Source organism: Balaenoptera borealis (assembly GCF_965194805.1).
Source record: "Balaenoptera borealis genome assembly, chromosome: 2".
NCBI lineage: Eukaryota > Metazoa > Chordata > Mammalia > Artiodactyla > Balaenopteridae > Balaenoptera > Balaenoptera borealis.
Genome location: NC_138867.1, coordinates 119,973,238 through 119,991,120, shown reverse-complemented (window position 1 = coordinate 119,991,120; position 17,883 = coordinate 119,973,238). Strand labels below are relative to the sequence as shown.

Below are 17,883 nucleotides of genomic sequence, written 5' to 3'. Positions count from 1 at the left end.
TTTCTCCCAGTGTGTTGCTTGTCTTTTTATTTTTTAACAGTGTCTCTGAAGAATAAAACTTTTAAATTTTTATAGAGTCCACTTTATCAATTTTTTCTTTTATGTTTTGTGTTATCTTCTATTGCTGTGAACAAATTACCACAAACTTAGCAGTTTAAGACAACATAGATTTATTATCTCACAGTTTGCATGGGTCTGGAATCCAAGTTAGCTAGATCCTCTGCTCACGGTCACGCCAAACTGAAGTCAAGGTTCTGGCTGGGCTGCATTGCCTTCTGGAGCTCAGTGTCCTTTGCCACGCTCATGTGGTATTTGGCTGAATCCAGTTCCTTATAATTGTAGGACACAGGTTACTCTTTTCTGGCTGGTCATCAGCCAGTGGCTGTTCTCAGCTCCTGGAGGCTGCCCACCATTTCCTGCCACATGGCCTTCTCCACAACATGGCGGTTGCTTTTTCAAGAAAAACAAGAGAGCGTCTGCTTCAGTTTCAAATCTCTCTGACTTCTCTTGTCTCTGAGCTCTAAACCCTTGTTTAAAAGGGCTCACCAGAATAAGTCAAGCCCACTCACATTCAAGGGAAAGGATTATACAGGGTATGTGCACCAGGAGGGAAACTCCTAGTTTCCTAGAACTCCAAGAAAATCCCAGGATGCCAACTTAGGATTCTTCCTACCACATGGTTTGTACTTTTTTATTTCTGAGAGATCTTTGCCCACTCCAAACTGGTGAAAATTTTTCTGATGTCTTCTTTTTTCTTTTTGGCTGTGCTGCACAGCTTGTGAGAGCTTAGTTCCCCGACTAGGGATTGAACCTGGGCCATGGCAGTGAAACCACCAAGTCCTAACCACTGGACCACCAGGGAATTCCATATGATTTCTTTTAGAAGGTTAATAGTTTTAGGGTTTCTATCTAGACCTGTGGTTCATTGTATGCATGTATGTATTTATTTATGTATTAAGATGTAATTCACCCTTAATGTGTACAATTCCATGGTCTTTTGTATATCACAAAGTGGTGCAGCCATTGAATTAATTCTAGAACATTCTCATTACACACAAAAGAAACCCTCAGTTCATTAGCAGTCACTCTCTACTTCTTTTTCCCCCAACTTGGCAACCACTGATCTACTTTCTGTCTCTGAATTTGCCTATCCTAGATGTTTTGTATCAGTGTAATCATACAATATGTACACTTTTGTGTCTGACATTTTCACTAATCATGATGTTTGCAAGGTTCACCCGTGTTTTAGCATGTATTAGCACTTCATTCCTTTTTATGGCCGAATACTACTCTACTGTATAGATATACCACATTTTGTCTTTCCATTTGTCAGTTGATGGACATTGGGTTGTTTCTGTGTTTTGGCTATTATGAATAATGCTGCTGTGAATATTCTCTTTTTTTTTTTTTTAACTGAACTGTTTGAGATAAAGTACCAACATCATGGCCCGTTACCCCTAAGTTCTTCTGCATGCCTTTCCCAAGTATAAGGACTTTCTTTTTCATAACTACAGTGTAATTATCACATTTAGGAAATTTGTCATTGATATAATACTGTTATCTAATATACAATCCATATTCAAATTTCACTGATTTAATTAGTGATTTTAAATATCTTAAACAGGTGTTTAAAAATTACAGATTTTTTTATTAAGGTGAAATTCACTTAACATAAAATTAACCATTTAAAGTGGATAATTTGGTGGCATTCATAAAATGAAGTAGGAAGTATTTCTTCCTTTTTTATTTTTTGGAGGAGATTGGCATTAATTTTTCTTGAAATGTTTGGTAGAATTCTCTAGTGAAACCGTTTGGCCAGGAGATTTTCTGTTCAGGAGACTTTTAGTTATGAATTCAGTTTTTTAAATGATTTCAGTAGTACTCAAGTTATCTGTTTTATCTTGGTTGAGTTTCAGTAGTTTGTGGGTTTTGAGGAATTGGTCCATTTTTTGGTAAATTGTTCAGTTTATGAGTACTAAGTTGTTTGTATTATTCCCTTGTTATCCTTTTGATGGCTGCAGGACCTAAAGTGACATTGTTTCATTCCTGATGTTGGAGAGATAGGTCTTCTCTCTTTTTATCTTTGTCAGTCTTTCTAGAGGTGTATCTATTTTATTAATTTATTTTTTAAATCAGCTTTTTGCGTCGTTGATTTTTTTTTCTGTTGTTTTCATTGTTACTGATTTCTGTTCTTTTATATTTCCTTCCTTCTGCTTGCTTTGGGTTTATTTTTTTTTCTTTTTCTACTTTGTTGAATTAGGAAATTAGATTACTGATTTGAGCTCTTCTTTTCTAATATAAACTTAGCACTGTCAATTTCCCTGTCAGCATTGCTTCAGCTATGCCCCATATATTTTGATATGTTGTACTTTCATTTTCATTCATTTCTAATGTATTTTTAAAATTTATTGTGAGATTTCCTCTTTGACCCACAAATTATTTAGAAGTGGTTCTTTAGTTTCCAAGTGTTTGGATGTTTTCCTGTTATCTTTCTGTTATTGATTTATCGTTTGATTCCATTATGGTCAGAGAACACGCTCTATGATTTTAATCCTTTAAATTTGTTGAGGTTTATTTTATGGCCCAGGTGGATATTTTTCTTGGTGGATATTCTGTGAGCACTTTAAAAAAATGTATTCTGCTGTTGTTGGGTGAAGTGTTCTATGTATGTATATATCAATTAGACCCTGTTGATTGATTTTACTCTTCACTGCTATATCCTTGTTGATTTTTTGTATAGAGTTCCACCCATTACTGAGATAGGGTATTAATGCCTTGAAGTATTATTGTGGCTTGGCTATGCTGGTTTCCTCATTTCATCTCTATCAGTTTTTTTTTCTTATATTTAAGGCTCTGTTGTTTGGTGCATACACATTTAAGATTGTTATGTCTTCCTGGTGGATTGATCCTTTAATCATCATGTAATGTCCCTCTTTGTCTCCAGCTATTTTCTTTGCTCTGAAATCTATTCACTGGATAGAATATAGCCACTCTACTTTTTTTTTTAATTAAGGTTTGCACGGTATATCTGTTTTCAGCCTTTTACATTCAGCCTTTGTATTTGAAGAAAGTTTCTTACAGACAGCATATTGTTGGGTCTTTTGTTAATCCACTCTGCCGTGTTTTGTGTAGGTCTTAGCCTACTAATGCTGTTGCCTGGGAATGCCTGGGGGCACTCACCTGGGCCAGTGTTGTGGCTGGACCAGCCCTTGTGGTTCTTATTAGGATTGCAAGATGCACCTCAGCAACAAGCATCAGAGAACAAGCAAGGTTTTATTGCTCACAGGTCCTGACATGACATGTCTCAGGCCACACATTGAGGTCACAGGAAGAGAGATGGGTAGGGGGCTGCAGGTCATCCCTGGGCTTCTGCCTTTATTGGGGTTGAGGGTGAGGTGCCTAGGGTTTCATGGGTTCACTCTTTATTGGTGAATTTAAAACATGAGAGCGGGAATTGAAGTGCACAAAAGGAAAAACAGGGTCCCTCTAATGATCAGTTATGTAGGTCACCCATGGCTTTCTAAAAGGGGAACTTCATGGATGGTGGCCTGGTTCTTTATCTAGTTGTGTAGCTGGCAATATGTTTATTCAAGATGGATGTCTTTGAAGTGGATGCCTCAGCAATCAAAAGCTTATTATCAGGTACTTATATTACAATTAAAAAAAAAACAAATGGTCAGGTACTTACACTACAGCCAATCTCAGTTAATTGGTGTATTTAGACCGTTTATATTAAATGTAACTACTGATATTTTAGGGCTTAAGTCTGCCACTGTGTTATTTGTTTTCTGTATGCTTCCTCCTTTTCTCTTTTCTTACTTTTCTGTGTTTTTTTTGAATATTTTTTATTCCATTTTAATTTATTTATAATGCCTGAGTATATCACTTTATACAGTTTGCTTAGGTGTTGCTCTAGGTATTACATTATACACACATAACTTTTCCCAGTCTAATGATATCAGTGTTTTACCAGTCCGCGTGAAGTGTAGAAACTGTATTTCCATTTAGGTCCCTTTACCTTCCCCAATTTTTAAATATAATAGTATTTCCTCCACATGGGGCTACTCCATTTTGGTGAAACTGGAAACCCATATGCTTGTCTTTTATCTGTCATCTTTACTGAATTATTCATTAGTAGCTCTTCATTACTTCTAGTAGTTGTCTTGAATTCTACATATAGTTATATCTTCCACAGAAAGGACTTTTTCATCCCTTTCTTGTATTTATACTTTTCATTTATTTTTATCTTATTGCCAGGCAAAAAGTTGAATCTGTTTTTTCTATTTTTCAACATCACCAGTGACTCTGTATCTTTTCACTTTATCTGTATAAAATGAGAGATTTACTTGTACTTTGCCTCTCTGCTTCTAAGGTTTTGTGATACAGTCTGGATGTTTTAAGTCTCAATTTTTATCTGACTACCCATGGTTTTCATTTTTTTATATGATCTGTCTTTAGGGCCTCTCTGACTTCAGCTCCAGCTCTCCCTCTCATTCCATCTACTCCACCAATAATGACCTTTTTGCTTTTCCTTTAGCACATCAGGGCCTGCTTCTGTCTCAGGCCTTTGCATTTGTTGTTCTCTCTGCCTGAATTGCTTTGCTTTCTCACCTTCTAAAAGGTCTTTACAGTCATGTCACATTCTCACTAAGACCTTCCCTGGTCATCCCGGTAAAGTTATAATCCGTCCCCTCATCAAATCCCCCAGTTCTCTTCCTTACTTGGTTTTCTTTTCATAGCACTTATGACCACCTAATGTACTATTTTGTCTATTAGCTGGTTTATTGTCTATTTCTCTTTATTAGAATATAAGTTCCATGAAGGCAGGAGTTTTTCTCTATTTTTCTGTTTTGTTTTATTCCTGGTACCCAGAACAGAGCCTGGCACATGCAGGTACTCAATAAGTCTTTATTTAAATAACTAATCTTCATCTATTTAGCATTTTCCTTCTTCAAGTTAGAACTCTCAAGCCAAAGGATGTGTTTTTTTATTAATAGTTCCTTGTACCTTTTGCCATATAACTTCCTTTTTTGTTCGCTTTCTTATTTATTTATACCAGGTAATACTTTTCATATGGTTTAAAACTCAACCAGTATAACAGGGTTTGTGTTGAATAGTATTCCTCCCTCTTCCATAGTCAAGCACGCCATTCCTCTCCTCAAAAGCAACTAGCTTTGTCACTTTCTTGATACTCCTTAAAGAGATAGTACCATAAGGCTTTCTGAAAAGTTGACAAAATATTTTACAATTGTCTGTCCAGAACAGTTCCTGTTTCTCTTTCTATCTGCTGCTGAATCCTTCTCAACAGGCAGTGTAAATCATTTTTGAGAGAATGTTGCTGTCATGCTAGGTGCTGAGGGAGTGATATAGTGAAGAATTACTTTGCCCATGCTCTTGAAGTTCAAAATCCAAATGGGGTGGGAAGGTATCCACACTTAAAAAGTAACACAGGATTTAGAAAGATCAAGATGATATATATGAAATGTCATGAACATTGAATTATTAATTGTTGAATGAAATCTAAGTAACAAATACCATGAAAATTAGTTAATCAAAGCAGAGAGTGACTACATTTATCAGAGAAGAATACATTGGTTTTGGGTAATCTGAGAAGAGCGTAGAAGGAAAGCAGTATATTATACCTTCTTGTGTGTGTAGCAACATGATATTTATATACTAGGAATATATTTTTATGCCATGAGATTTTTCAAAGAGGAATAACAAAGTCCTTATCTTGTAGAGGAGAGATTATATGTGCTTATGACAAAGTCAGTGAGAGGACTTGCTATAAAAAAGTATCACATTCAGTGGGGATTCAGAGAGAGAGATCATAACCATTTGGGGAAATCAAGAAAATGTTTATAGGGAATTCATGATCAAGACAGAACTTGAAAGATAAGTAATAATAAGCACAAAAGGATAACACAGTGGAAGACTCTAGTACAGGGGTTGGCAAACTATAGCCCTTAGGCTGACCACCTGTTTTTGTAAGTAAAGTTTCATTGGAACATAGTCATGCCCATTGGTTTATGTATTGTCTGTGACAGCTTTCACGCTGTAGTGGTAGAGTTGAGCAGTTGAGACAGACCACATAGTCTGCAAAGTCTAAAATATTTACTATTTGGTCCTTTACAGAAAGAAAGTTTGCTGTTCCCTACAAGTAGATAGGCTATGGGTGGGGAAGTATTATTGCTAACTATTAAAGAAATGAAAATGATATACTTACTATAGCTGGAGGGGGAAGTCAGTAATAGAAGGGTGGGTGGCTAAAGAGGAGGTTATCCTTGAAGGAATTTAATAGGAAGACCATTACTTATAGAGAGGAAGTGAAGAGTATCTCTAGGCTGGGACAGTAGTTCATTTAGACATAGATGTGGTTTGTCCTTAATCATACTTTTCTAATCTTTCCCTTGCTAGCCAAGAAGGATCAGGAAGGTGGAGAAGAAAAGAAATCTGTGCAAAAGAAAAAAGTGAAAGAGTTAAAGGTGTTGGATTCAAAGTCAGCCCAGAATCTCTGTGAGTAACTCTGTGATCTCAGCAATTTGAAATATGAAGGAGTTTTTCTAAGAGCTTAATCTGGTGGATCCAGGGTCCCTTAATATGAAACTTCCATTTGTTAGTTCCTGCTGTATGCCTGGTATTGCATAGTAAATACCTGATATCTAATCCCTTCAATAGCACTGCAAGATTGTTAGCATCTAGTTTTACGGCAAGAAAATAAAGGCTAATAGGACTTTTAGGAATTTGCCTAGTCACATAGCGGGTAAGAGGCAGGTCTGGGAGTTGAACCTCATATTTTCTTATTTCAAAGACCTTACTATTTCCATTGCATCCACAGAAAATCTAACACAAATGTTCTAGCCACTGCACATTTCCTTCTTTCTCATTTTCTTTTAAGTATTTCCTTTAAAGGTGACTGGCTTGACTTCCATTAAATCTAAAGTAACTTTGTAGTTTAGAATAAATAATGTAAATCCTGTACTTCTCAGAGTAGGATCAGTAACGTCAAAGAGTTCTGTTCTGAACTTGCTACCTATACTCATAACTCTGATTGGTGGCAAATTTCAGATCAGAAACTCCTCTGCAGAGTTGATATAGGTAGTATTTAATGATCAGGATGAATGTTCATTTTTTTGTTCATTTCAACTGTTGATATCCTTACTTTATGTTGCATAATGAAGATTTAAATATTTGTTCAACAAATATTTGAGGGTCTGCCAGGTTTCAGGCTCTATTAGGCACATACTAGGTGTGTGTTCCAGAGATGAAAGGGTATGTATTCCATAAAACCCACTCATGATCCAGTGACATGGCTGTTGTCCCCATTTTACCCAGTGAGAAAACTAAAGTTCAGATGTTATGACTTGGCCAAGATCACACAGGTAATGAGGACACATACCTACAAGTAAAGTCAGTGATATAATGAGAACAGTAAGCCTTTAGATTATTCTTGACTATATAATCTTAGATCATTGGCAACAGATATTACTAAATAGTGTCTGTAGGTAAGTCCTTTTATGGAAATTAAAGTGATGTGAGATAGTTCCTCTTCTCAAGATTATCTCTAGCAACATTAAAATGAGCAGTTGTTATTTTAGAAAATGATAAAAGACCGTGGGGTAGTACATTGTTATTTCCAGTTGAATGATATCAATATGGGAAACAGAATTTAGGAAGAGAATTGAGATTAGGAGGGTCTAGGTGTTATTTAGTGATTCAATGATTATTAAGTGCCTCTTATATGGTGAGGATGCAAAACTAAGTAAGGTAGTCCCTATCCTCATGAGCCATATGTCTGGTAGAGACAGAGAAGTAAATAATGGTTATAGCACAAGTTGGTAAGTGCTATGATGGAGGTGTGCTAGGAAGCTTATGAGAGCACTGGGCAAGGGGGCATCTAAATCAAGTGGGAGGAGTATTGGAGGGAGCTCAGTCATTCTAAATGAAGTACTGCTTAAAACTATTTACAACAAACTAAATGAAGGGTGAGGGCTGGCTTGTTTCAGGCAGAGGGATCAGCATGTATGAAGGCACAGAGGCATGTGTACAGTTCAAGAACTGCAAGTAGTTGAGTACAGCTGAGTAAAGGCCATATGTGGGGGAGTGGTGGTTGAAGAAGCTTTCAAGAAATAGACATAGAGGCTAGATCATAAAGAAGTCTGATAGGCTTAGGTTAAGAAGTATGTATTTTATCCTGAAAACTGTGAAAGTTATTGGAGGGATTTTAGTCAGGAAAGTGAGTGATACAACCCTGTGTAATTTGGGGGAGGGCTACTTCAGCAGTGATTATGAGGCTGGATTGCTAGGGTAGGGGAAGACTCTAGGCAGAGAGATGTGTTATGTTATGGCTTTAAATTAGGCGAGAGGTGATCAAGGCCTGCAACTAAGTTGTGAGAATGAATAGGAAGGCAGAAGATATTAAGAAGATAGAATTAATGGAACTTAGTGATTGATAGAGGGGATAAAGGAGATGTTTTCTTGGGTTAAGATCACTCTATAGAGAGTGGTACCACTTATTGAAATAGGAAAATCCAGCAGGAGCAGATTCTATCTTTTGTGGGAGAAATGGTGGACATGAGTGAGAGATGGCAGAGTGGTAGGTAGGAATGATTGATTTAATTTTAGGATAGAATTTAAGGTTCCTGTGGGAATCCTCCAACAGGATGGGTGTATTAGGCATTTGGGTATAGAAATCAGGAGGAATGTCTGGCTGGAGATAAGAATTTAAGAGATAGTATATGAGTCATAGTTGAAGCCAATAATTTGCCTTGAAGGTCATTAATATTTGGGGGGGGGGCAAGTAACAAAAAGGGGAGACCTCAAAGGAGGCTGGAAAGGAACAGCAAGAAAAATAGTCTGACATAGTCTAAGAAGTGGGCGTAGTAGTCAAGTAAAATCAGGACAGGACAGGTGTCTTTTGGATCTGGCATTAGGAAAGTCAGTGACCTAGGCAAGAATAATTTTAGTATAGCATAAGTGTTAAGAACAGAAGCTCTGGAATCCGTTTGTATTTAAATCCTGGCTCCAACCCTTACTAGCAGTGTGACCTTGGACGGGTAGCTTAACTTCTTTAAGTATGTTTCCTTTTCTGTCAAATGTGGTTAATAATACAAACTTATACATTATTATAAATAGGGTTAAATGAGATCATATATGTAGATTGTGTTTAAGATACTAGGTCTTACATGGGGTATACACTCAACAAATGATTGTCATCTTTTCACTGACTTTGTGGGGACAGAAGAATTAATGAGAATGTGGAAGCAAGAATAGACTGTTATATTTTTAGAATGTTATAAGGTGAAGGAAAGAAGGAAGCTGGTAATTAAGAATGTTGGATCAGGGAGGATTTTTTTCTTTAAGATAGGAAAAACTTGAACATGTATATCGTTGTCCCTCGGTATCTGTGGGGGATAGGTTCCAGGACCCCCCTCGTATACCGAAATCCATGGGTGCTCAAGTCCTTTATATAAAATGGTGTAGTATAGTTGGCCCTCTGTATCCACAGATGCGGAAGGCCCACTGTATATGCTGAAGGAAAAGGTCCTTAGGGCTACCTGTTCTATTGAAACACGAGAAAAGGATGAGTATATGGATATAGTTCTGCTAAGCTTACAGAAGTGTTGGCACAAGTCTTCTTCTAGATGATTCCAAAATAGCCCTTACTCGAGCCTTTTCTAGTCTGGTTCCAACTGAGGGCCCCCAGTGCTCAGTTTATAAGTGGCATGAGAGAAAGCTTAGCAAGTAATTTGACCGATGGCTTCAATTTTTCTCAGTAAAAAGCAGCAAGGCTTTTTTAGAACAAATGGGGAAGTGGCAGGACATTTGGGAGAATGGGGATATTTTATATGGAGGAGCTGCCAAGAGAGCCAGGAGAGCGTGGACTAGGGACACACAGAAGGATTCCCCACCATCACTGGTGCCACTTCAGATTCATAGAATCTGATCTGCAGTGTTCATCAGCCCAGGTGTAAGAGGAGAGGTATGAGATGGCTGGGTTAACTAAGGACAGGAAGGAGAAGGAAACAAGAGAATAAGAATAGTAGTAATAATAGAGTGGGAGTGAAAGGGTAGACTGCAGGGTCTAGGTTAAACAGAGAAAGCAAAGTAGAACTGAGACATTCAGAGAAAATGGAATGGGCATCTCTCTCGTGGGAGAGAGAGAGCACGCAAGAGAGCACTCTGATGAGGTTGAAGAGTCAATTTAGGGATTAGTGAGTGAGAGAGCTGAAAGGATGGGAAGTGTTTGTTGGGGAATGGGATGTGGCAATTTAAGAATCAGAGCATTTCAAGGCAGTGGCAGCTTTGAGGATGGAATCAAGGGAGTGAGGAACTAAAATAGGAACAGGGTGAACATTTTTGATGTATATAGATAGAGAGATCAAAGACTTCCTGTGTGAGCAAAGACAAGGTGTTTGTAGAATGTGGTGCTTGGAACAGTGTGGCTGGCGTGTGACATAAATGTGGGGATTCGTGGGAGGGAAAGCTGGGAGGTGGGAACCTTAAACACTGGGCTCAGGAACTTGGATCTTAACTCTACAGGCAGTGGGGAGCTGGTGGAGGTTTGTGATCATGACTTTAAGAGAGCACTCCTAGGAAAGTTGTCCAGCGTAGGTTTGTAGGGTGGGCTGGAAGGGGGAAGAGACTGAGAAGAACATGTCTTTATATCTCATTTCCTGGCAGCAATCTTTTTGGGTTCCTTCCGCATGCCCTATCAAGAGATTAAGAATGTCATCCTGGAGGTGAATGAGGCTGTTCTGACTGAATCTATGATCCAGGTAAGGAGCAAGGTCATTCTGGAGCTGGCTCTTTGCATTGCTGTACACTAGCTCTGTCTCCTCTCTGCCTAGACGATGCGGACTCTGTAAGCATTGTTGACTTAAAGAATGCTGGCTTTATATAAGCTTCCATCTCTCTGGTGATCAGGTTATTTCTGGTATATTTTTCAAAAGTCCTGCCATCTCACTAGCTGCCTCCCCCACCTTCCCCTACCCCAGCCCATGTCTCCTTCTTAGTGGTCCTTGGGCAGAGTGAGGGACTGACAGCAGGCTCAAGCTGTCAGCTCATCCCCTTTAAACTTAGACAGTCCCTTCTGTCTTGCAGAACCTCATTAAGCAGATGCCAGAGCCAGAGCAGTTAAAAATGCTTTCCGAACTGAAGGACGAATATGATGATCTGGCTGAGTCAGAGCAGTTCGGCGTGGTGGTGAGTGAGGCCTGTGGCACAGACTCTTCTCTGACCCCCTCCTCCCCGAGAGCATCCGGGGCACTTGCTCCTGGCCTCTCGTCTATTTTGAACCCATCTTTCTCTCTTTCTCCTCCCTACTCTGGAACTCAGATTCTGCCATAGGAGGCTTAAGCCTGTATCTTCTGCCTTTCCTCTCTCTCTGTTGGCTGTGATGGAACTGCTTGTCTCTCCCCAGATGGGCGCTGTGCCCCGCCTGCGGCCTCGCCTCAATGCCATCCTCTTCAAGCTGCAGTTCAGTGAGCAAGTGGAGAATATCAAGCCAGAGATCGTTTCTGTCACTGCCGCATGTGAGGAGTTGCGAAAGAGCGAGAACTTCTCTAGCCTCCTGGAGATTACCTTGCTTGTTGGAAACTATATGAATGCTGGTTCCAGGAATGCTGGTGCTTTTGGCTTCAGTATCAGCTTCCTCTGTAAGGTGAGCCAGGGGGTTAGAGCGGGACGATGGAAGGGAAGGCCGTGGCCTCTAGGAGCCCAGTGTGGCAGACTGCTGTCGGCCTGAGGTGATCGTGGGCATGTCAGGACTCACCACTTCTCCTCTTCCCCCAAGCTTCGAGACACCAAGTCCACAGATCAGAAGATGACGTTGTTGCACTTCTTGGCTGAGTTGTGTGAGAATAACTATCCCGAGGTCCTCAAGTTTCCAGATGAGCTTGCCCACGTGGAGAAAGCCAGCCGAGGTGAGGCAGATTGGGGTGAAGCTAGAAGGTGGTTCCAAGCCCCACAGATCTCTGCATGGGGTAGGGAAAGAAGACTCAGTCTAGATTTTAGATCATTTTCAGTTTAGAGAATTTTAAGGAACGGGAGAGAGCATAGGCATGATGTCCAAGCCACAGGGAGGAGTATCGGGCAGAAGAGAGGTCTTCATGTACAGAAATGGGAAGCACTCTTTCCCTTCCTAGGGAAACACCAGACACCAAAAAACAACTAGAAGAAAGGCAGGTATTTTTAGTTTAAGTCAACAGTTTTTCTCATTCAGAAAGCGTGGACTGGATTAGCAAAAACCAGGCCTCACCGTCCTGGGACTAAGCAAAGAAAAAGCAGCATTCAGTAGAAATGGGAACAGATTTCTGCCCACCCTCTATATTTCTGTGTAATGTCTCCTTCCTCCCAAACCCTGTTCTCTAAAATAAATGAGACCAAGATCCCGGGGGATTTCATAGATTCTTGTTAAATTAAATGAGGCCTCTCTTCTCTTCTTAGTATTGTACAGCTTATGGAGGCTGGAGGTTTAATCATCAAATAATTTATAGTTTCACTGAAAAGCTGTGTGAAACAATTAGAGAGTACGTAAGAGGACTAAAATAATTAAGTACCAGCTGGATGTACAGGCTGGAGCAGTGCCCTGAAAAACAGTATAGGGTATTGAGACTGGAGGTAGTAAGCTCTTGCTGTCTGTTTTTGTGTCTACTTTAGTCTCTGCTGAAAACTTGCAAAAGAACCTAGATCAGATGAAGAAACAAATTTCTGATGTGGAACGTGATATTCAGAATTTTCCAGCTGCCACAGATGAGAAAGACAAGTTCGTTGAAAAAATGACCATATCCTTTCTTGAAAGGAGGGAGTTGCCCCCTAGGAAAAAAAAAAACTTCCCGTGGGGGGACAACAGGATAGATATGATGATATACAATTTTTCCTTAAAAAATTGTTTTTCATTAAAAAATGTTTTTTCATTAAATGCATAGTTCTTGAAAGCATTCTCATTGTTGTGGTTTGCATCAAACCATGCAGATAAAGTAAAAGTCTCCCTTGAGACCTTGCCCTCTGCCCCGTCTCCCCACCTGCCAGACACACACACCCCATACTACACACACATACATATTCCCTTCTCCCTCCCCTTCCCAAAGATAACCACTGCCACTGGGCTTCTCCCTGATCTGCACCCTAATGAATTTATTTTAGTAAAAATTGCACTGTATTGCTTTAGCACTTAACATGTTTGGCCCTGTTTCCTTAGCAGTATATGCAGAACAGTCTCTTTTTAAACTGCCACTTCCTATTCTTCAGGAATACCATAGTTTACGGTTTACCATTCCCCTGTTTTGGATGTTTAGATTGCTTCTGGGTTTTGCTAATATGAACAGCGCTGTGTTTCGCATCCTTGTGCATGCCAGTACACATCTGTGAGTCGTCCTCAGGGCTAGAGAAGTGGGTCTGCTTTCTGGTGTTGGTTCTTTACTCTTTGGCTGCACAGCTTTGTGAAGGATGCGCAGGAACAGTATAACAAGCTGCGGATGATGCACTCGAACATGGAGACGCTCTATAAGGAGCTGGGCGAGTACTTCCTCTTTGACCCCAAGAAGGTGTCTGTGGAAGAATTCTTCATGGATCTGCACAACTTTAAGAATATGTTTGTGGTAAGCAGGGTATACCTGCCGACTGAAGCTTTCGTGGACCTTTCTCACTTTCCACTGGGTTCATGTTGGTTGGTGGTGGGTGTGTACATGTGTGAGTGCATACATGCCCACGTGTTCATTTTTTCCCCCACAGCAAGCAGTCAAGGAGAACCAGAAGCGGCGGGAGACAGAGGAGAAGATGCGGCGAGCAAAACTGGCCAAGGAGAAGGCAGAGAAGGAGCGGCTGGAGAAGCAGCAGAAGAGAGAGCAACTCATAGACATGAATGCTGGTAAGAAGCGAAGGCCAAGGGCCGATGGGTTGAGACAGGAACATTCGGAAGGCTTCTCTGTCTAGAGTCTAGAGGCCCGAGGACAGCTCATGTCTGAGCTCAACTCCTGGCAAATGATTTTTGGCAGCCTTCTTCCTCCACGATCCTGATGCTGGACTTTAACCCCGACTCCATTACATGCACGTTCCAGTGCTCCGCTCTCAGTTTTTTCCCTCCTTTGCTGGTTCCTGCATTATGTCTCATCTCTCCAGTGATTTAGTATTGCTGTAACATGTACTCTTGCCTTCTGCCTGTCCAAATATTCCCCCGTCCGGTTTTCATACCCTCTAGTACATCTTTTGTTCTTTTTCCCAAACTGTTTTCCTGGCCCTGCTCCTGTCTTTTAATGGCTTGCCTTCTCTTTCTGCTTATTTCACTAAGTACTGTGTCCCCAGTACCTCAGCACAGTTGTACACACCTATCAGATTGTAAATGGACTGAACTTCTGGAAAGGGGGCGGGGGAGCTGGCCACCCTCTTCTTTCTTCAGCAGAATCTCTATTTCACTCTCAGAAGCATGTCTTTGTTGAAACATATGGCCTCAATTACTGGCCCTCTGTTTCCTGTTTCTGCTTCTTTCCTGCTGCCGACTCCCTGCCCCTCTCTGGCTGCTCTCTCTGTGGGCAGCGGAAATCCAGCATCCATTGCACACAGCCCTGAGCTGGTGCCACCCTTCTTGAACCTGAGGGGCTACGAGCCATCTAAGTAAAGAGGTTCTCTGGGCTGCTGGGTCTGGCAAGAATCCATGCTTTGCTGAGCACGAGAGGCGAGGGCTGCTCTGACACTCCTGCTCCCGGGGACTTCTCTTTGTGGCACGATCAGGGACCTGAAGCAGCAGAACTGCCTGCATTTCTGTCTTTTCTTTACACTTTTTTGGGAAGCAGTTCCCCTGCCCTTAGTCCAGTTGTATGTAAGCCACAAACTTTGCTCTAGTAATGCCATTAAAAAAGCCCACACCAAGTATTCTTCACCTTCCCCCATTCTCCCCAGGCCTCTAGGCTTTGTCCCCAGTTACTGTTTAGGACGTAATAGGGAAAGGTGGAGTCCAGCTGATTTGTGGGACGAAGGCTGCACACAGTTGTCAGGCAGCGCAGGGGACCCTGCCCTGGTCCATGTCCCCAAGGGCAAGCAAATGAGGTTGGAATGTAGGTCAGCTGCACTGGTGGTGTTCGGCCAGCAGGTGGCACTGGGAGCAGTGAGCCCAGCCTTGTGGCTGGCAGCCTACCGGCTCCTAGGGATTTCACAGTTTCAGATTTCACCACCCTTAGCTGTTGCCATGGAAACGGAGTGGGCTGGAATAAGGATTCTACATTAACTCTTTGTATTCCAACCAGAAGCTCCTCTTCGATGCAGAGCTGACTTCTGGAAGATGCAGCCACTGGGGGCAGTACTTAAGTGAAATACACTCTTTATCAGTGGTCTCTCATCTTTCCTCAGCCCTGCTCTGAAACTGGAACCAGGCTTTCCATGAGAGGTTTATGTAAATTGGAGTGAAACACTTCAGGGTAAATAGAGAGTGATATAGTTCCTTATTACTGTCATAATCCCAGTCTCTGTACATATCCCAGTCTTGCAGGCAGGCAGGTCTCCACTTCTCTGTGCTAGTTCTGATGGGGGTGGGAAGGGAGGAGGGCACTGCAGGAAAATTATCCAAGGTTTGCAGTGGTTGGTAACCAGTGAAACCTTTTGTTTTAACCATTTTCAAACAGACACAAGTAAACATGGGCTGTGAGACTTGAGGTTGAGCCCTGTGTGCTGTGAGCCCCGAGAACCTGGGCGAGGGCAAGCCATGCAGTAGCAGCGCATCTTTTGTGGGGCTCAACACATGAGTGCTACTCGGGCTGAAGAGCTTACATCTCCGTTTTTGTTCATGACAGAGGGTGATGAGACAGGTGTGATGGACAGTCTTCTGGAAGCCCTGCAGTCAGGCGCAGCATTCCGGCGGAAGAGAGGACCCCGTCAGGGTAAGTCAGCAAATGGAGCCCAGCCTGTGTGTTGAAGGAAGGCAGTGAGGCCTCTCTGCTCCTGCTTGTCTTGGGCTAACGAGCAGGTAGTGATGTTCTCAGGGTTTAGAAACTTCCCCACAATAGTCCCTGCATCTAGAGTGGATGACCTAGTCCTCTTCCAGCCACATTAGAAAGTACTGACTTGGAGAACTAGGACTTGAGGGACTGACAACAGATATTACATTTGATTATCCTTGTATCTCTCCTCATTCTTGAAGCAGAAACGTAGAATAAGCAAACCACTGTGCAGGACACAGAGATCTGAGTAGGCGTTTGTGTATATGAACAAAAAAACTGATGTAAATTCAAAACTGTACATTAGATGTAGGAATACAAAGAAAATAAGTCAAGAGTCCTTACTATTAGCTTCACAAGCGGAAGAGATAGAATAATAGAAAGTATAGAATCCTATAGAGAAGGCTAGGCATCATTCTCCCCAGATGTAAGAATGTAGAGGAGCATCTCAACCGAAGGATCGTGCTATGTCTGAAAGCCGCCTTTTTCTTGGGTGTAATTGGCCTCCACTGCACTTGCCTTCCCCATTTACTCCCCCACAGCCTCCTCCCCCGAACTTCAGAAGATTTAAGTGGATTATGTTGAGCCAGAGCCTCTAAGAAAATTATGGGGATAGGAGGACAAATGATCCAGGCATTAGTATGGGGAAGGATCAACGGTTAAATTGCCTTTGAGGGAAGTATATAGTGGCCAAGAGACTGGTCCAGAAGAAGGTATGGCCAAAGCTACTCCTCATGACCTGCACCACTGAGTCTGGTGAAGGCCCTTTGGGGCTAGGCATGATGGCTTCTTTCCTAGGTTGAAGGGTGGGCATTACAGAAAAGGCAGCATTAAGAGTTTGTACTTCTGAGGTGGTTTAAGCTATGTTCCCTGTTCCCTCGCTGGTGCATTCTGTAGGCCTGTGTGATAGGAGCCTCACTTCAAGGTTATTGTACAGATGAGTTGTGTGGTTTGCTTTGGACGCTGCTTAGCTATTAACAGTGGTATCTGTAGGACCTATAGTACCCATCACAGCCTGTAAAGGTGACCTTACGATCAAGGGTACGGAGCATGTTAGCCCACACAGAGTCAGTGTCCTGGCCCAAACGTTGTAGATCACTATGAGTTTCTTCGTGAATGGCTGACTGCCTGTTTCTGCCAATACTCTGAATACCCAGAGGGAAATTCCCTCTGAGGGCTCTGTAGGACTTAAGAACCTGCCCTAAACAGAAGAATCCCTCATTACAACTCTTACCTATTTTCCGGCATCCTCTGAGTACAGGCTTTCTGGTGGGTGTGATGGACTTAGGTCTTTCTGAGATAGCGTGTTTAGTCATATAGATCTAGATTTGGGTAGAGTACGAAGCTAGTGGTATTTTTGGTGTGTTTAGTCTTTAGAGATTCTTGCGACATTGTTTCCTCCCCACCATATAAGGTGATGTGGCCTGACATAAGCGTTTCTAGATAAACAAAAATACATTGCCTCTCCCTATTTTCCTCTATCCTCTCAGCGAAGTGCCAACCTTCACCGGACTTTTGGTGGGGAATTCCCTTTTAAGCTTCTTCCTGTGGAACTAAACCAGAATCCCAGATGCTTCCTGGACACAGGCAGCCAGACATCAGTGGCTTCCCTCTACTGGAGAGGCCCCATTCTCCACTTCTTCCCAAGTGAGAAAGCAGGAATAATAGGCTGAGGAAGCAGGGATTTTGTTAGAACCTAACCTTTCAGCAGAGGACCTGAATCAGTCAAAGTACTGTTTCCCAGTGCAAGAAGGACTAGGAGGAGACTTAGACTAGGAGATTTTGAAGCAAAAAGAAGGTGAAAATGAGAACTACGTACTTTTAAAGTTGGCTCCATCTTGTATCCTCATCTTTCTGGGCTCTAGGGGTCACTAAACACACCGAACATATCTGGGAGAATCAGGGGAGACATTTCTAGTTACCCTAGTAACCCCTTTAGACATTGGTACATTCA

At 41.6% G+C, this 17,883-nt stretch overlaps 1 protein-coding gene across 1 annotated transcript in view; it reads left to right on the top strand.

The window, feature by feature from the left end:
- The window catches only part of DIAPH1 (diaphanous related formin 1), a 97,627-nt gene that overhangs the window by 73,525 nt on the left and 6,219 nt on the right, over positions 1-17,883 (top strand). The window contains exons 18-26 of the mRNA XM_082378730.1: positions 6,418-6,516; positions 10,684-10,778; positions 11,104-11,205; positions 11,423-11,662; positions 11,795-11,924; positions 12,661-12,786; positions 13,438-13,601; positions 13,735-13,870; positions 15,786-15,872. Coding sequence (XP_082234856.1) covers positions 6,418-6,516; positions 10,684-10,778; positions 11,104-11,205; positions 11,423-11,662; positions 11,795-11,924; positions 12,661-12,786; positions 13,438-13,601; positions 13,735-13,870; positions 15,786-15,872 — 1,179 coding nt within the window. The remainder of the gene's footprint in view (positions 1-6,417; positions 6,517-10,683; positions 10,779-11,103; positions 11,206-11,422; positions 11,663-11,794; positions 11,925-12,660; positions 12,787-13,437; positions 13,602-13,734; positions 13,871-15,785; positions 15,873-17,883) is intronic.